Raw genomic sequence first — 13,162 nt, 5'->3', positions numbered from 1 at the left:
TTAATTATGGCAAGTCTTCCTCCTTTGAGGATGAATTTAATTCCTAGAAAAGCCAAGTCCTTCTGAGTCAAACCTAGTCAAGCAGGTGATCAAGCTGGGTAACAGTATGTGTATAAAACTTTTACTATAAGTACAACCTTTCAACATCACTGTTCTGGAAAATGTAATTTAATAAGACTAATGATAGGTAGGCATCCTACTTGTATACGCTGGACAGCACTTCTTAAAATTTATTAGGCTGTCCAAAGCCAACCATAATCAACAAAGGCAAAGCCAAGCCATGAACACACTGTTTTAAAAGAACCACAACAGCCTTCCCCTTAGATACATATACCTTTCTTCTAAGAATTAAATCTAAATTAATAATACTCAGAAAAAAGAATTAGGCGCTGAAACGTTAGTTCATGAAAATATTTCTGTCTCTACATCCAACAGGATTATTATTCAATGAAACCTCCATTAAAAAGACAGTACATCTCAATGACAACTAATGAAAAATGTCACTGTCATATTACATGCCCACTGTATTCAACATGCCTACTTAAATAAATCCCTTCTATGGCCAATTACAGTATCTAGATTTTTAGAGGACTGTACTTTTAGGTACTTGTTTTATTTCTGGGGATAATCAAATAATAAAATCAAAATTTAACAGCTCGAGTCAGAAAAAGTGAGATGAGGAAAGTATACAGTATTCCCACTTGACATCCCTTTTCCAATTCTGCCTTCTATAACCTTCCAGATAGAGAATGGAGTGCGTGGGATTCACAGCCAATACTACCAAAGGCAGAGCCGTTTCCCGACAGTAACACCTTCCCCATAATCTTCTTCCCTACAAACTTCTCCTGGATTAAAGTTAAAAAAAAAAAAAGGTTTGTGTGCACATCCAAAAACAGTAAATTGAAACAAGGCTCCTGTGACTGTGAAGTACTATGAGAAACAAGACTGCAGAAAACGAGAACTTACCGGAGCCACTGCTCGCCTCTTTGTTTGAGATGGTACCTGCAGACGGTAGCAACTGGTGTACCTGTGCTTGCTGGTCTGAGCGACTGCTGCCATTTGGGACGTTTTTGTTCCACATGTTCACATTTTTGTAGTTGTATTTGCTGGGATCTCCCCAAGCTGAAGTCCCATCGTCAATCTCCATTTTGCGACGTATGGATTCTGGGGATGGCTCCTCCCAGCCCGTGGGTTCTTCCTCTTTCGCTGGGGCTGGCATAGGTCCTCCCAGCCAGCCTGTACCAGGAGGTTTGCCTGTCGCTGGCGGGATGCCCCAAGATCCGACAATGTCTTGTTGCTTGTTCCAGTCTGGAGAACTGACCGGCTTTGATGAATCTCCCCAACCTAGAGACTGATTAGACTTTGGAGGGTCTCCCCATCCCTGGGAAGGATTCGGTTTAGAAGATTCGTCCCAGCCTGATGAATTATTTGGATTAATGTTATTTCCCCATGTAAAAGAACTGGTTTTACCGAGTTCATTCCAACCAGAAACAGACCTATCACTGTCACTACCTCCTGAGCTAGACTTCTTGTTAGCCTCTCCCCAATGGTTACTCCTTTCTCCCCAGTTGTCACCGGCAGAGACGGACCACCCTTGGTTTGACTTTTGTCCGTCACCCCATCCCTGTTTGTTCTTTTGCGAATCATTCCATGCGGACTTCTCTTCTTTGCAGTTCCCCCACTGATTGCTCTTGACCATTCCTGTAGCAGCAGAGTCATCTTCCCATCCCCCCTGGCAGCTTGAGCCTTTGGAATCTCCCCACCGCAGAGCAGGTTTGGGATCTCCCCACCCCGATACAGATGAGGTATCATTACTACTCGGGCTAGTCTTATCTACACACGCCCCTGAGTTAAAAGTCTGTGTTGCAGAGCTTCCCCAGGCCTCTGTCCCATTGTCAGTCTTTCTCTCCCCTCTTGGTGATGTTTCTGTATCCCAGGCAGTATTCTGCTTAATAGGAGTCTGTCCCCAGCCAGAGTTGGACAGGACACGTGGATCTAAGTCAGTTCTGTTTACAATGCTTTGGAGTAACGTGTGCTGATCCATCTTCCTTCTGTCCCTACTCTGATTTTCCCCAGTCGCTTTCTCCTCGAGGCGTCCAGTGCTTTCTGTACTACCTTCACTCTCCACTGTACCTCCCGTTTTGGCCCACACACTGCTTTGCTCATTTGTCTGAGATGCGGCAGAACCCTGATCCTCTTCCTCAGTAGACTTCCATCCGTTTGTAAACTTCTTACCGTTGCCATTTGCACTGTCACTGGAATGCTGGTTGCCAGGCAGTTTGTTCCACTCCACGCCGGGTGTATTAGTGCCAGTGTTTTGTGCAGGAGTTCCCCACCCTCTTCGACTTCCTCCAGAATTTGCACCATTTCCCCAGGATGCACTCTGGGAATTCACTGCTCCAGACTCCCACACGCCGCCTCCTTTGTTTGTGTTAACTTGAAAGTTAGTGCCCATAGGCCCGTTTACGCCAGGCTGCATTAGAGTTGCATTCACAGTGTCACCATTAGCTTGGCCATTAGGGCTTGAACATTTGTCTCCAGAGTAATTAGAACCATAGGCACCCCATGTAGTACCGTAAGAGCCTCCACTTTTTGACTCTCCATTGCTAAGGTGAGAAAGGGAAGTGCCATTTACAACCGAGGGAGCCTGTATCTGAGGATGATTCATTGTGCTCACACGCCAGGCCCCTGTATTACTAGGCAGTTCATTATTCTGTACTGAACCGGAGTTTGGTAAACTAGAGGTCATAAAGTTAGTAGTGTTATTTGGTCCAGTCATTTCAGTGGTAATATTTTGAGGTTGACCACTGAATGAAACCTTCTGTGTACCACTTACTTCAGATTCACAAGTTTCCTGAAGGCTTCCCCAGGTACCATGGGTGGAAGCACCACCCACTTTAGAGTTAATACTCTGATTGTTAGGCATCTGGCCTAAGGGACTGCACTGAATATTGATGCCAGAACTACCACTCCCTACAGGCCCTTTTAGGGCAAGTCCGTTGTTCTCTAATACTGGCCAGGCACCATGGTTGCTAGCTGAATTCAAAGTGCTTGGATTTAACCCTCCATTTGATGAAGAACTTACAGTGCCCCAAGCATTCATTCTATTGTTGCTACTTTCTGATTTGCTTTCAGGAGCATCCACAGAGGCCTGACATGTGCTTATTATGGCTCCATGGGAAAAACCCCACGGCCCAGTGCTACTTCCGTGGCCCACATTATTGCTGCTGCTACCAACCACAAACTTGTTTTGGGATCCAAGTCCAGTGCTATTCCGAAGGCCATCATTTTCACCACCTGTGCTCCCTGAAGCCATGATAGTGATGGGTCGCTCTGATTCAGAACTGGAGGCAGAATCAGCATCCATACATTCTGAAACCAACTCCGGATCACTGCCAGGGGCTGAGGGCCATGCTTCTTTTTCAGGGGAGTCGTTCACAACAGCATTCTTACAGTTTGTACGAGAGTCACTTGTAGACGACACAGGTCCCCGCTCTGAATTTTCATAATGGGATCCTGAAGTATTGTGGTTTGTATCTAGAATAAAGAAGAAACACAAAAATATATCAAGTGTTTGAAAAAATGATGAATATATTATAAATGTGTATGGCTCCTCAACAAAATATAACACTTAGCAATATAATTACAAGGGCACTGGTTATATCCCAGCCACTAACTTTCCATATTCAATAATTAATTCCACATAGGCAGGGAATTTTGCTGCTCTGTTCATTTATGTTATTCCAAGGGCACAGAGTAGTACCCGGAACATAATAGCTCCTCAATACATACATGAATGAATGAATGAACATATCAGCAAATAAAGAATTTGGAGTCAGGAAGGATAAGGTAGAAATGATTTATTAGGATGATGGAGCAACCTAGGCTTAGAGGCCCAACCTCAGGAAGGAAGGGGCTGGGATGGAAATGGGAAATGACAAGTGGACAGGCCAAACTTGGCGAAATGTACTAAATATATTAGGAATCCTTTTCTATCCACATGTTTTTAGAACAGCTATTTCACACAACTGTTTTGGGTATTATAACAAGTTTATAAGAATTATAAAGCCTTTTCCATTATATTTGCATTTCATTAGTGTTCAAATTCAATCTGAAAAATACAGCACACAAGTAGAAATATTGCCTTCATAAAAATGTGTTAACAGCCATGTTTATTAGAAGACAACAGAAAACGGTTGATATGCTAAAGATCAAAGTTATGATTAAAAATTCAACTGCTGACATTCAAGACATTAATGACTAGTCATACAATCCTATAAACTTAAGACTTACTGGTATGTATTATCATCTAGTTATTTTATTGCTTATAATATTTTCCCAAATGCATCACTCTCATTCAGTTTAAAACTCTGGTTAAGTTAGAAATCTTCAGAGATAAGATGTGGGCATTTAGACTTTCCTCAGGGGGTTGTTCATATTGTAGTTCTTTACTACAGTAGTTATCAGAATCGTATTTAGTAAGTAATACATATGCTTAAGTCATGTCCCAGATATAATGAACCAAACACTAGGTGCTATAAGCCCAGAAAGTAAAATATCACTCATTGTGAGGGTATAGTGAAGTGACACTCAGTTGTGTCCGACTCTTTGCAGCCCCATGGACTGTAACCTTGCCAGGTTCCTCTGTCCATGGACTTCTCCAGGCCAAAATACTGGAGTGGGTAGTTGTTCCCTTCTCCAGGGGATCTTCCCAACCCACCGGACGAATCCAGGCCTTTCGCACTGCAGGTGGATTCTTTACTGTCTGAGGAACCAGAAAAGCCCAAGAGGGTATTGCTGATATGGAAAATCAGATTCAACATGCATCATTATTTCTCAAAGCACAACTGCTAAGCAGCAAAAGGTGAAGAGAGCTAGAAAGAATAGTAAAAAAAAAAAAGGGGGGGGGGAATGAAACAGAGACAAAAAATGTACACGTAACTCATTAAATACATACATTTTCTCAGAAGTTCTCAAAGTGTTTCTGACTTCCACTCTCTAATTAAAAAGTACTTGGCAGTTCAAAGCTTCCAAGGAAAGCTTTTCATCTTTCAGTGCCCATGAGGAGGATTTTTCTCAGGAAATAAGGACACAAAAACATCAGTCTCACTAACAGACAGTGCCTGCACTGCTGGCAGTATCATTCAGCAAGCTGGAGCACATGCTTTATGCGGAATGCTGTCACTGAATCCTCGAAACAACCCTACAGTAGGCATTACCTTCCCTTTACAGATGAAGAAATGGAGGCTCAAGGGCTGTAGAAAATAAGGTGAGAAAATCAGAATTCATCCTAAAGTAAAAAAGCGGGGTGGCTCAGAACATAACTGGAACTCTAGAGATACCGAGACTGAAGTCTGTGCAGTAGCTGTATGACCAAACTAGTAAGATGGGAATATACACAGTACATACGGACTTCTTTACCTGGTTGTTAGTTAACCTAGCTTCATACATAAAGTATGCAGCTCACTGCTGGCTTCAAATAAGTGCTCTATGAAGGGCAGTTTGGTGCAGTGCTGCAGAGTAAAACTCTCAAAGCCACCCTGCTTGGGTTTAAAAGTCGCTCTGTTATTTACCAGCTGTGTGACTATAGGTAAGACCCTCAAATCTTCCTGTGCCTTGGATTCTTCATCTATAAAGTGGGAATAGTAATAGTAGCTACCTCATAGAGTTGTAAGGATTAAGTGATTGCTAACTAAAATTGCTTTGAACTGTATCTGATTCAGATACAAACGAGGGCCATTATTTTTCACTAATTAATGTATATCAATGATTATCATAATTTTCAATCCTATCTGCAAAGTTCTTCATTCTACCGTACCTCTGTCATAAAGAGCAAAATTAGAAACCATACACCAATGTGCTTACTTTAAATCTCTACTTAGATATCTCAAAAAGGTTATTAACTCCTAGACTATACCTCCACAGGTGCCTCCTCTCAAAGGAAAAAACAAGCCTGCTTCTTTCCCAGTTTTCTTCATCTTGCTAAGTTTCCTAATACCTGAGATTTACCCTTGATTCTTTCCTGTGAACAGCAAATCCAGAACATCAGCAAGTCCCAAACCTTCCACTTTTCTCCAAATCTAAAACAATCAAGCCATGGTCTATAACAAAAGTACTTCTGATATATTATTTGCGTGTGTGTGTCTTGCCACTTCCCATTCAACAGGAATAAGAAAACAAGACTGAGAAAGACAGACAAAACTACCCAAGCTGAAAACAAAGGAATGGACCTGGGGTTTAACACTGAAACATAATCAGCATTCCCCTAACAACAGGGAAAAGACAGGAATCTGTTATCAATACAGTTACTCAGGTTTGTGCTAGAAGCACAAACTGATGAAATATGACACCCAAATGAGGTCAAGATAGTAAAAAAGAAACAAAAAGGGTTAATATGTAAAAAGCCAGTTTTCCTATGCACCAAGAATAACCAACAAGAAAATGGGATGGAAAAGGATCCTAATTATAGGAACCACAAAAAGTATTAAGGAAGCTTTGAAATGAAGTTAACAAAAATATTCAATTAAATTTTATTGCAGGTCATAGCAGATAACCTGATTAAATATAAACTTGCTCCTCAATAGGAAGATATAACAATGTTCCTTCTGAGTTTAATTATAAAAATTTACTAACAAGAGTCGGTAATTTGATTAAAGAGATATAAAGGTTTTAAAATTCACATAAGACATATAAATAAAATCCATAAAATCCACTTTTATCATGCACTAAACAGCACTGTCCTATCAGAGTATGTAAGAACAGAAAAATTAACCCAGAAATGGACCCAAGTATATTATCTAAGGTTATATGCCAAAGGTTAGCATTTTAAATCACCTAAAGAAAAGGAATATTCAATACTTTTAAAGATTTCTTAAATGAGATGATCTATCAAAAGTAAATCCAGATGATTCAAGTGTTAAAGATGAAACCATGAATTTGTGATGAGAATTTTGTATACATAAAGCAAAGAAACCATTAAAAAAAAAAAAAAAAAAACTTGGCTATTTACAAGAAAGGTAAGGGTTTTTTCTTTTTTAATGTCTGAATACATCAAAAGCAAAACGCCCCAGAAAACAGCAGAATACACTCTGCAAACCAATTCTACTATCTTTAATGGTAGTGAAACTTTCTCACAATCTGGCCATGACCTAGTTTGGAGGGGGTTATGGTCCACACCTGCCTTTTGCTGTGTATGCCCATGTATTTTAGGAAAATAAGAGATGCCATCAGTAATTATTAGCTAAAACTCCATTTTTAATCTGGAACATACTTGATACTTTCCCAAAAACATAAATTAAGAGGCTACCTCAAAAAACTGCATTTACCAACAATAAGTCACAAAGACCACTTTTTGTTATGAAAAACACTTTAGCTTAGATAGAAAAATCTGAGTGTGTCGGGGGCGGGGGCGGGGGGGGGGCTGGGCGGGGCAGGGGGAGTCGGGTGAAAAGTGCAGGACTCCTCATTGATCACAACTAAAACATTTCACAGTTGGAGACTACTTCAGAATTGAAAGAAGTCAAATAATACACTTCCCTTAACACACAAGGAAGCCAGAATCCACCATTACAAATGATCTGGAAGATAAACATACAGCAACATTAGTAAGTAGAAGATGACAGTCACGCTTTCCCAGGAAATTGTGAGGAACAGTGAGATTGTAAACCCCTGTACTGGTGGGAGGAAAGTGGACAGTTCAGTTTCACAGTATGCTGCAAAATACAAAATTTAAACCAAGATTTGGAAGGCTGCATTTAACTGAGAAAAAACACTTGAAATCTAAAATCAGCACCCCACTCTCATACAAAATTACCATAGGAAGACTGAGGGCAGCTCTAGTACTATACCCCAAAAAGAACACTAAAAAAAAAGGATATGCGGAACCTAGAAAAATGGTATAGATGCTTACTTGCAAAACAGAAATAGAGACACAGATGGAGAGAACAAAGGTATGGACACAAAGTGGGGAAGGGGGGGTGGGGAGGTCTGGGATTGGCATATGTATATTACTATGTATAAAATAGATAACTAATGAGAACTGACTGTTTAGTTCAGGGAACTCTACTCAGTGCTCTGTGGTGACCTTTAGGTTACCTTTAGGTCATCTTCCCATTTATCCGAAGGAAATCCAAGGAAGAGGGGATATATATACATGCAGCTGATTCACTCTGCTGTACAGCAGAAACTAACACAACATTGTAAACCAACTATATTCCAATTTTTTAAAAAAAGGGGGTGGGGAGGGAGGAAATTCCAGGCACTCCAGTGGTTAGGACTCTGCTTTCTCACTACCGAGGCTCCGAGCTCAATCCCTGGTTGGGGAATTGAGATCCCGTAAGGCATGGCCAAAAGGAAAAAAAAAAAAAGAAGAAGAAGAATATAGCAGTGTATTAACAGCACCTATTCAGAAAGAAGATACATGGGGTAAAGCAAAGACTGGTGAGAATTCAAGGGAACTGCATAATTCATTCATGAAGAATTTAGATCCAGGAAAATTCATACATTTTTCTAAGTTAAATATGTACCATGTAACAAACAAAATAGCCAAACATATGCTTTTTGCCTTAAAGACTTCCAATCTCACCAGAAAGAAAGGCCTTACAGCATTTCCAGGAAGTATGAAATGTTATCATTTGGAATATGAGAGAACTTTAGAGGCACAATTTCAAATAGCACTTGAGCGAGAAAGTGAAAAATGTTTTCCTTAGTTATTCTAATCTCTAGTCCAGGGGCTGGCAGAGGTTTTCTGTGAAGGTCCAATTAACAAATATTTTAGGTTCTGCCAGCCAAATAGTCTCTGTGGTGACTACTCTACACAGCAGATGGAAAGCAGCCACAGATAACGTGTAAGTGAATAGGTGTAGCAGCCTTCCAGAAAAACAGGCTGAGAGCCTAGGTTAAAGATGGTTAAAGACAGAGGCAGTACCACAACCAGATGCAATGCATGGATTCTGACTGGCTTCTGGTCGGAGAGATGGGGTGACGCAGCTACAGAAGAGATGCTGCGTGCCTGAACTCAGTCAATGGTGGCAGCAGTGCAGAGGAGGGAGCAGAGCCAAGAGCTGTTCCGGACTTAAAGCCAGCTGGGCATGGCAAACCAGAGGCCTGTGAGACGTGAAGAAGAGGGAGAGTGAAGCATGAGCTTAAGATTTCTAGACGGGTGAGTGGATGAAGGGGGGAGCCAACCTTTCGAGCAATGGGATCCAGAATGAAAAACCAGTATGTGGCAAGATAATTGAGTTCAATTTCGGACATGTTGAGTTTGAAGGGCCCAACAGCAGCTGAAGACATCTAGAAGACATGAAACCTAAAACTGGGGAGAGAGATCAAACAAAGCCATGGGAGGGAATAAAGTCTGAAAACTGGTCAAAGGAAAACCAAAGAATGAAAGGGCTTTAAAAGGAGAACATGGTCAATGATTTTAAAAAATGTAGATATCTTATTAAGATAAAAATGGGTAAGTCAGTCTGCTTTTTAAACCACAATTAAAAATAAAAAAGTCTGGATTTGGCATTCAGATCAGTGACCTTAGCAAGAACTATTTTAATCAAGTGAGCAGAAGCCAGATGACAGAGGACTGAGGCAATGTATTAGAGAGTCCAAGTATAGATTATTTTTTTAAGAACTCAAAAGTAAAGAGAAATTCTACAATAACCCCAAGAGAATGGGAGTTTAAAGGAATTTCTTTTAAAGATTATAAAGACTTAAATATGTTTACAGACCATGGGACACACTTAGAGCAAGAAGTGACAGGACAGCAAGGATGCACATTTACTGCACTAAAAGGACAGCTGAGCACAGGCAGATGGACAGTATTCTAACCTTTAAACACTTCTGGTAACTTTAACAGTTTTTCATTAAAACAGCCCCAATTTTTAGTAATTCACCATTATACTTCACATTTAAGTTTCTTTAAAAAAAAAAAAAAAAAGAAAGAAACACAGGAAAATCTATAGCATTAATACAAAAAAACTCACATACCCCTCACCTTAGGAAATATACTACTAACAGAATAGAAAACTCCTGTGTACTTTCTCTTGATTATATCTCATTTCTCCCACAGTAGGTAACTGAACAGTAACCACACAAAATGCTATATTTGAATTCATTCATATGCAAGGCATAATGCTGTTTTGCAAGCTTTATATTTTATATAAATGGTGTGTATGTGTGCTAAGCTGCATCTCACTATAAACTAAAACACATTCTTGGTACCATCTGCAAAATTCTGAATACAAACTACATATCACAGGATACTGCTGAAAATATCCCTCTTTTGCTTAAGGGTGATTGTGGTGTCACAGTTGTATGGAACACTACTTTATTCTTTAAAAAATTATCTGGAGAAGTAATAAAGGTGAAGTGCAGTGAAATAAGGCACACGTGTGCATGTGTATGTACATATAATGTACTAACAGCACCTGGATTTGAGTGGAGGGTATACGGGTGTTTGCTGATCTACTTAATTCTTCTGAATGTGTCATGTCAGCTGATGATAAAGTGTGACCTGGAACACTCTGGCTCACAAGAGCAACACTGCCGCCAGCCCTGGTAAAGCACATCAGTCTCCTCAAACTCAAGGGTTATTTGGCAAGTAGTAAGGTCTTACACCTTAAGGCTTTAAGAAATCACTGTGAGAGAGAGTGGCGACTGCAACCATCGCTACGTGTGTGCGGCACAGCCACAAACTGGCAACTGCACCTGCAGAGCTGTGCGGTTCAAAAGAAACTTAAAATTCATACCTTTACCACAGTTCCCATGACTTCTTTGCATCCTTCACTCTACTTACCTGCTAGCCTATGAAGGATTTAGTTGTGTGACCTCTAATTTAGACTAGGCACTAGCCCTCCTCTTCACTGCAGTGAATAAATGAGAAATGCATTCTTTGAAGCCAAGGCAAGTGTATCTAGCACTCCTCACCTTCACTATGAAAACTTTCAAGTAAATTTCTGTATGTATCAATTTAAATGTCAAATCTACTCCATCACCTCTCTCTGGTCAGAAAACTAAAAAAGTCAAATACAAATAGACAAAGACAGTCAAGGATGTGCCCCCACATTTCTGAACTACATGTAGTTTCACAACACGCAATTATCAGGTTTCTGGGCTATCGTTCATGCTGTTTATACTGTCCAGTACACTGCTCTTCACTGATCACTAGGCTACTTTCTAATCTGTAAGACGAAAATTAAACATGTTAAAACAGTGTGTGAGTCATAAGCACCCCATAAGGGTTAGTCAGTCACTATAGTATTACTGTCACTATTATTTATTATCGGCCCTTCAGGAGCCAGGACTGATCTAAGAAGTCCTCTCTAATAAACAGATATTGAAGGCTCCATTAGGTTTCTATTATCATTTCTAGTAGCACCTACAAAGATATTTTAACATAAATATGAAACTATGCTGGTAAAAGGGGATTCACAAATGTTTAGAAAAAGACAAAAGCACAAGTCTGCTTCTCTTGAAGAATGCTTTGCTTGCATCTTCTTCTGCATTCTGTTTGGGGATTTAATTCTAAATTTTAGTCAGACTGCTGTACCTGTCTTGTTTCCATCTTAGCCTCCACATTAATACTGTCCACCTTTGTGAACTTGTTTTAGAAACAGGCGGGCTATCTTTCCTTCTCAGCCTTTTGTTTTTTTGAAGACATCTTCCTATGTCCACATCTTAGGCTTCTTTTCACCTGAATGTATACCCATAACACTTTTGGGTTTCTTGACCCATACCGATCTTTGAGAAAATTCTTGAACTCCCATTGTTTCCATTTCAGAAACAGCTTTGCTCTTTCATGTCCCCAACTGAAAAAGCATATTCAACATGTATTTCCTAAAGTTACTATCCCACTTTCCTGTTTGTTAAGTATGCCACCATTGCTTAGCTTGCAGTAGGTACTCAAGAATTTGCTGCATATATAACCTCTCCAAAGTCTTAACTACAATGATGCTGATGACTCAATACAACTGCTTCCAAGCTGACTTCCTAGAGGAACTTCAAACGAAATTATTCATTGCTTGGCATTAGATGTAACATGTCTCAACCAGACTCTTCCTCCTGAAAAGCACAGGTCCTTCTAGAAAAGTCTCAGGGAAAATAATTCATGCCGTGCCCAAATATCTGACCCTAAACTAGCTGCTGTAACATGTCACATAGCATAATCCTCAAGGCAACCTTATAGACTGGCCACTACACTTCACAGATTAGCAAGGACGGTCTAAGTCATCTGGCCAAGCTTACACAGTGATAAGCGTGTAGGGCTAAGTATTGACTCAGGCTGATGATTTAAGTTTGCATCCTTTCCAATAACTTGCTTCTCCAATTACCTATGCCAGAAAATCACGTGTGCCCTCTGCCTCCTCACCTATCACATCCAGTAGGCTGCCAAAGCACGGCATGGTTGCTACGTGCACAGCTTTGGAGTCAGACAGATCTCAGTGTGAGTGCAGGCTCTGCTACTGATTAGCTGGGAAATACTGGATGATAAAGTACAGAGCAGTTCCTGGTATGGAAGAGAGCACAGAGGCAGAAAGTAAGTCCACCTGGGACAGTTAGGAAAGGCTTCTCAGATGAGACCCGGACACACGGAGCAATTAAGTGACCTGCCAAGGTCGCACACTGGTACACTGTGGAGCCAGGACTTAAAACACCAGGTCCATCTGGCTGCAGAGACTCGGGCTGGTTACTGGTCTGCTACTGCTCTCCTGTGTGGGAATCTTGATTATCCTCAATTCTCTACATGGCTTGGGATAAAAGCATCAAAATAGTTCAATAAACGAATGGACAAACCAATCGTCACAACACAGGGAAATAAGCTGGACTCTGAGAAAACTGTAATCACATACTGAACTTATTTTCTGCCTCACAATCATTAATGAGCTGAGAAAAGCCATTCTAGGATAATAACCGAATGCATGTGCTCTGAACAGAACTTTCATGGGTGGTGGTCTTTTTTTACGGCACGTGGTAACTGATCTCAAGTAATTTTTGTCTTGGTGCCTCAGTTTCCTCTACTGAAATGCAGAGATAAGAACAGCTGATACCTCACAGGGTTGTTGAGGATTAAATGCAGTTAATATGCACAATTGGTTAGCATATAACTTTAGCTCTATAAGCTGTTTACTAAAATGGGTTAAGATCTGAAGGGAGAGTGATAGTTAACTTA

General features: G+C 40.5%; 1 protein-coding gene across 9 annotated transcripts in view; it reads right to left on the bottom strand.

Moving 5' to 3' along the window:
* Nucleotides 1-13,162, bottom strand: part of TNRC6A (trinucleotide repeat containing adaptor 6A) — a 96,748-nt gene that overhangs the window by 31,370 nt on the left and 52,216 nt on the right. For all 9 annotated transcript variants that reach the window (XR_009733520.1, XM_061401457.1, XM_061401453.1 and 6 more), the window contains one exon: nucleotides 967-3,537. Coding sequence is in view for 8 of the 9 variants with exons in the window: in XM_061401457.1 (XP_061257441.1) it covers nucleotides 967-3,537 (2,571 nt within the window). In the remaining variant the exon portion in view is untranslated. The remainder of the gene's footprint in view (nucleotides 1-966; nucleotides 3,538-13,162) is intronic.

The sequence above is a fragment of the Bos javanicus genome, chromosome 25 (assembly GCF_032452875.1).
Source record: "Bos javanicus breed banteng chromosome 25, ARS-OSU_banteng_1.0, whole genome shotgun sequence".
Taxonomy (NCBI): domain Eukaryota; kingdom Metazoa; phylum Chordata; class Mammalia; order Artiodactyla; family Bovidae; genus Bos; species Bos javanicus.
This window is presented reverse-complemented; position numbering and strand designations above follow the sequence as displayed.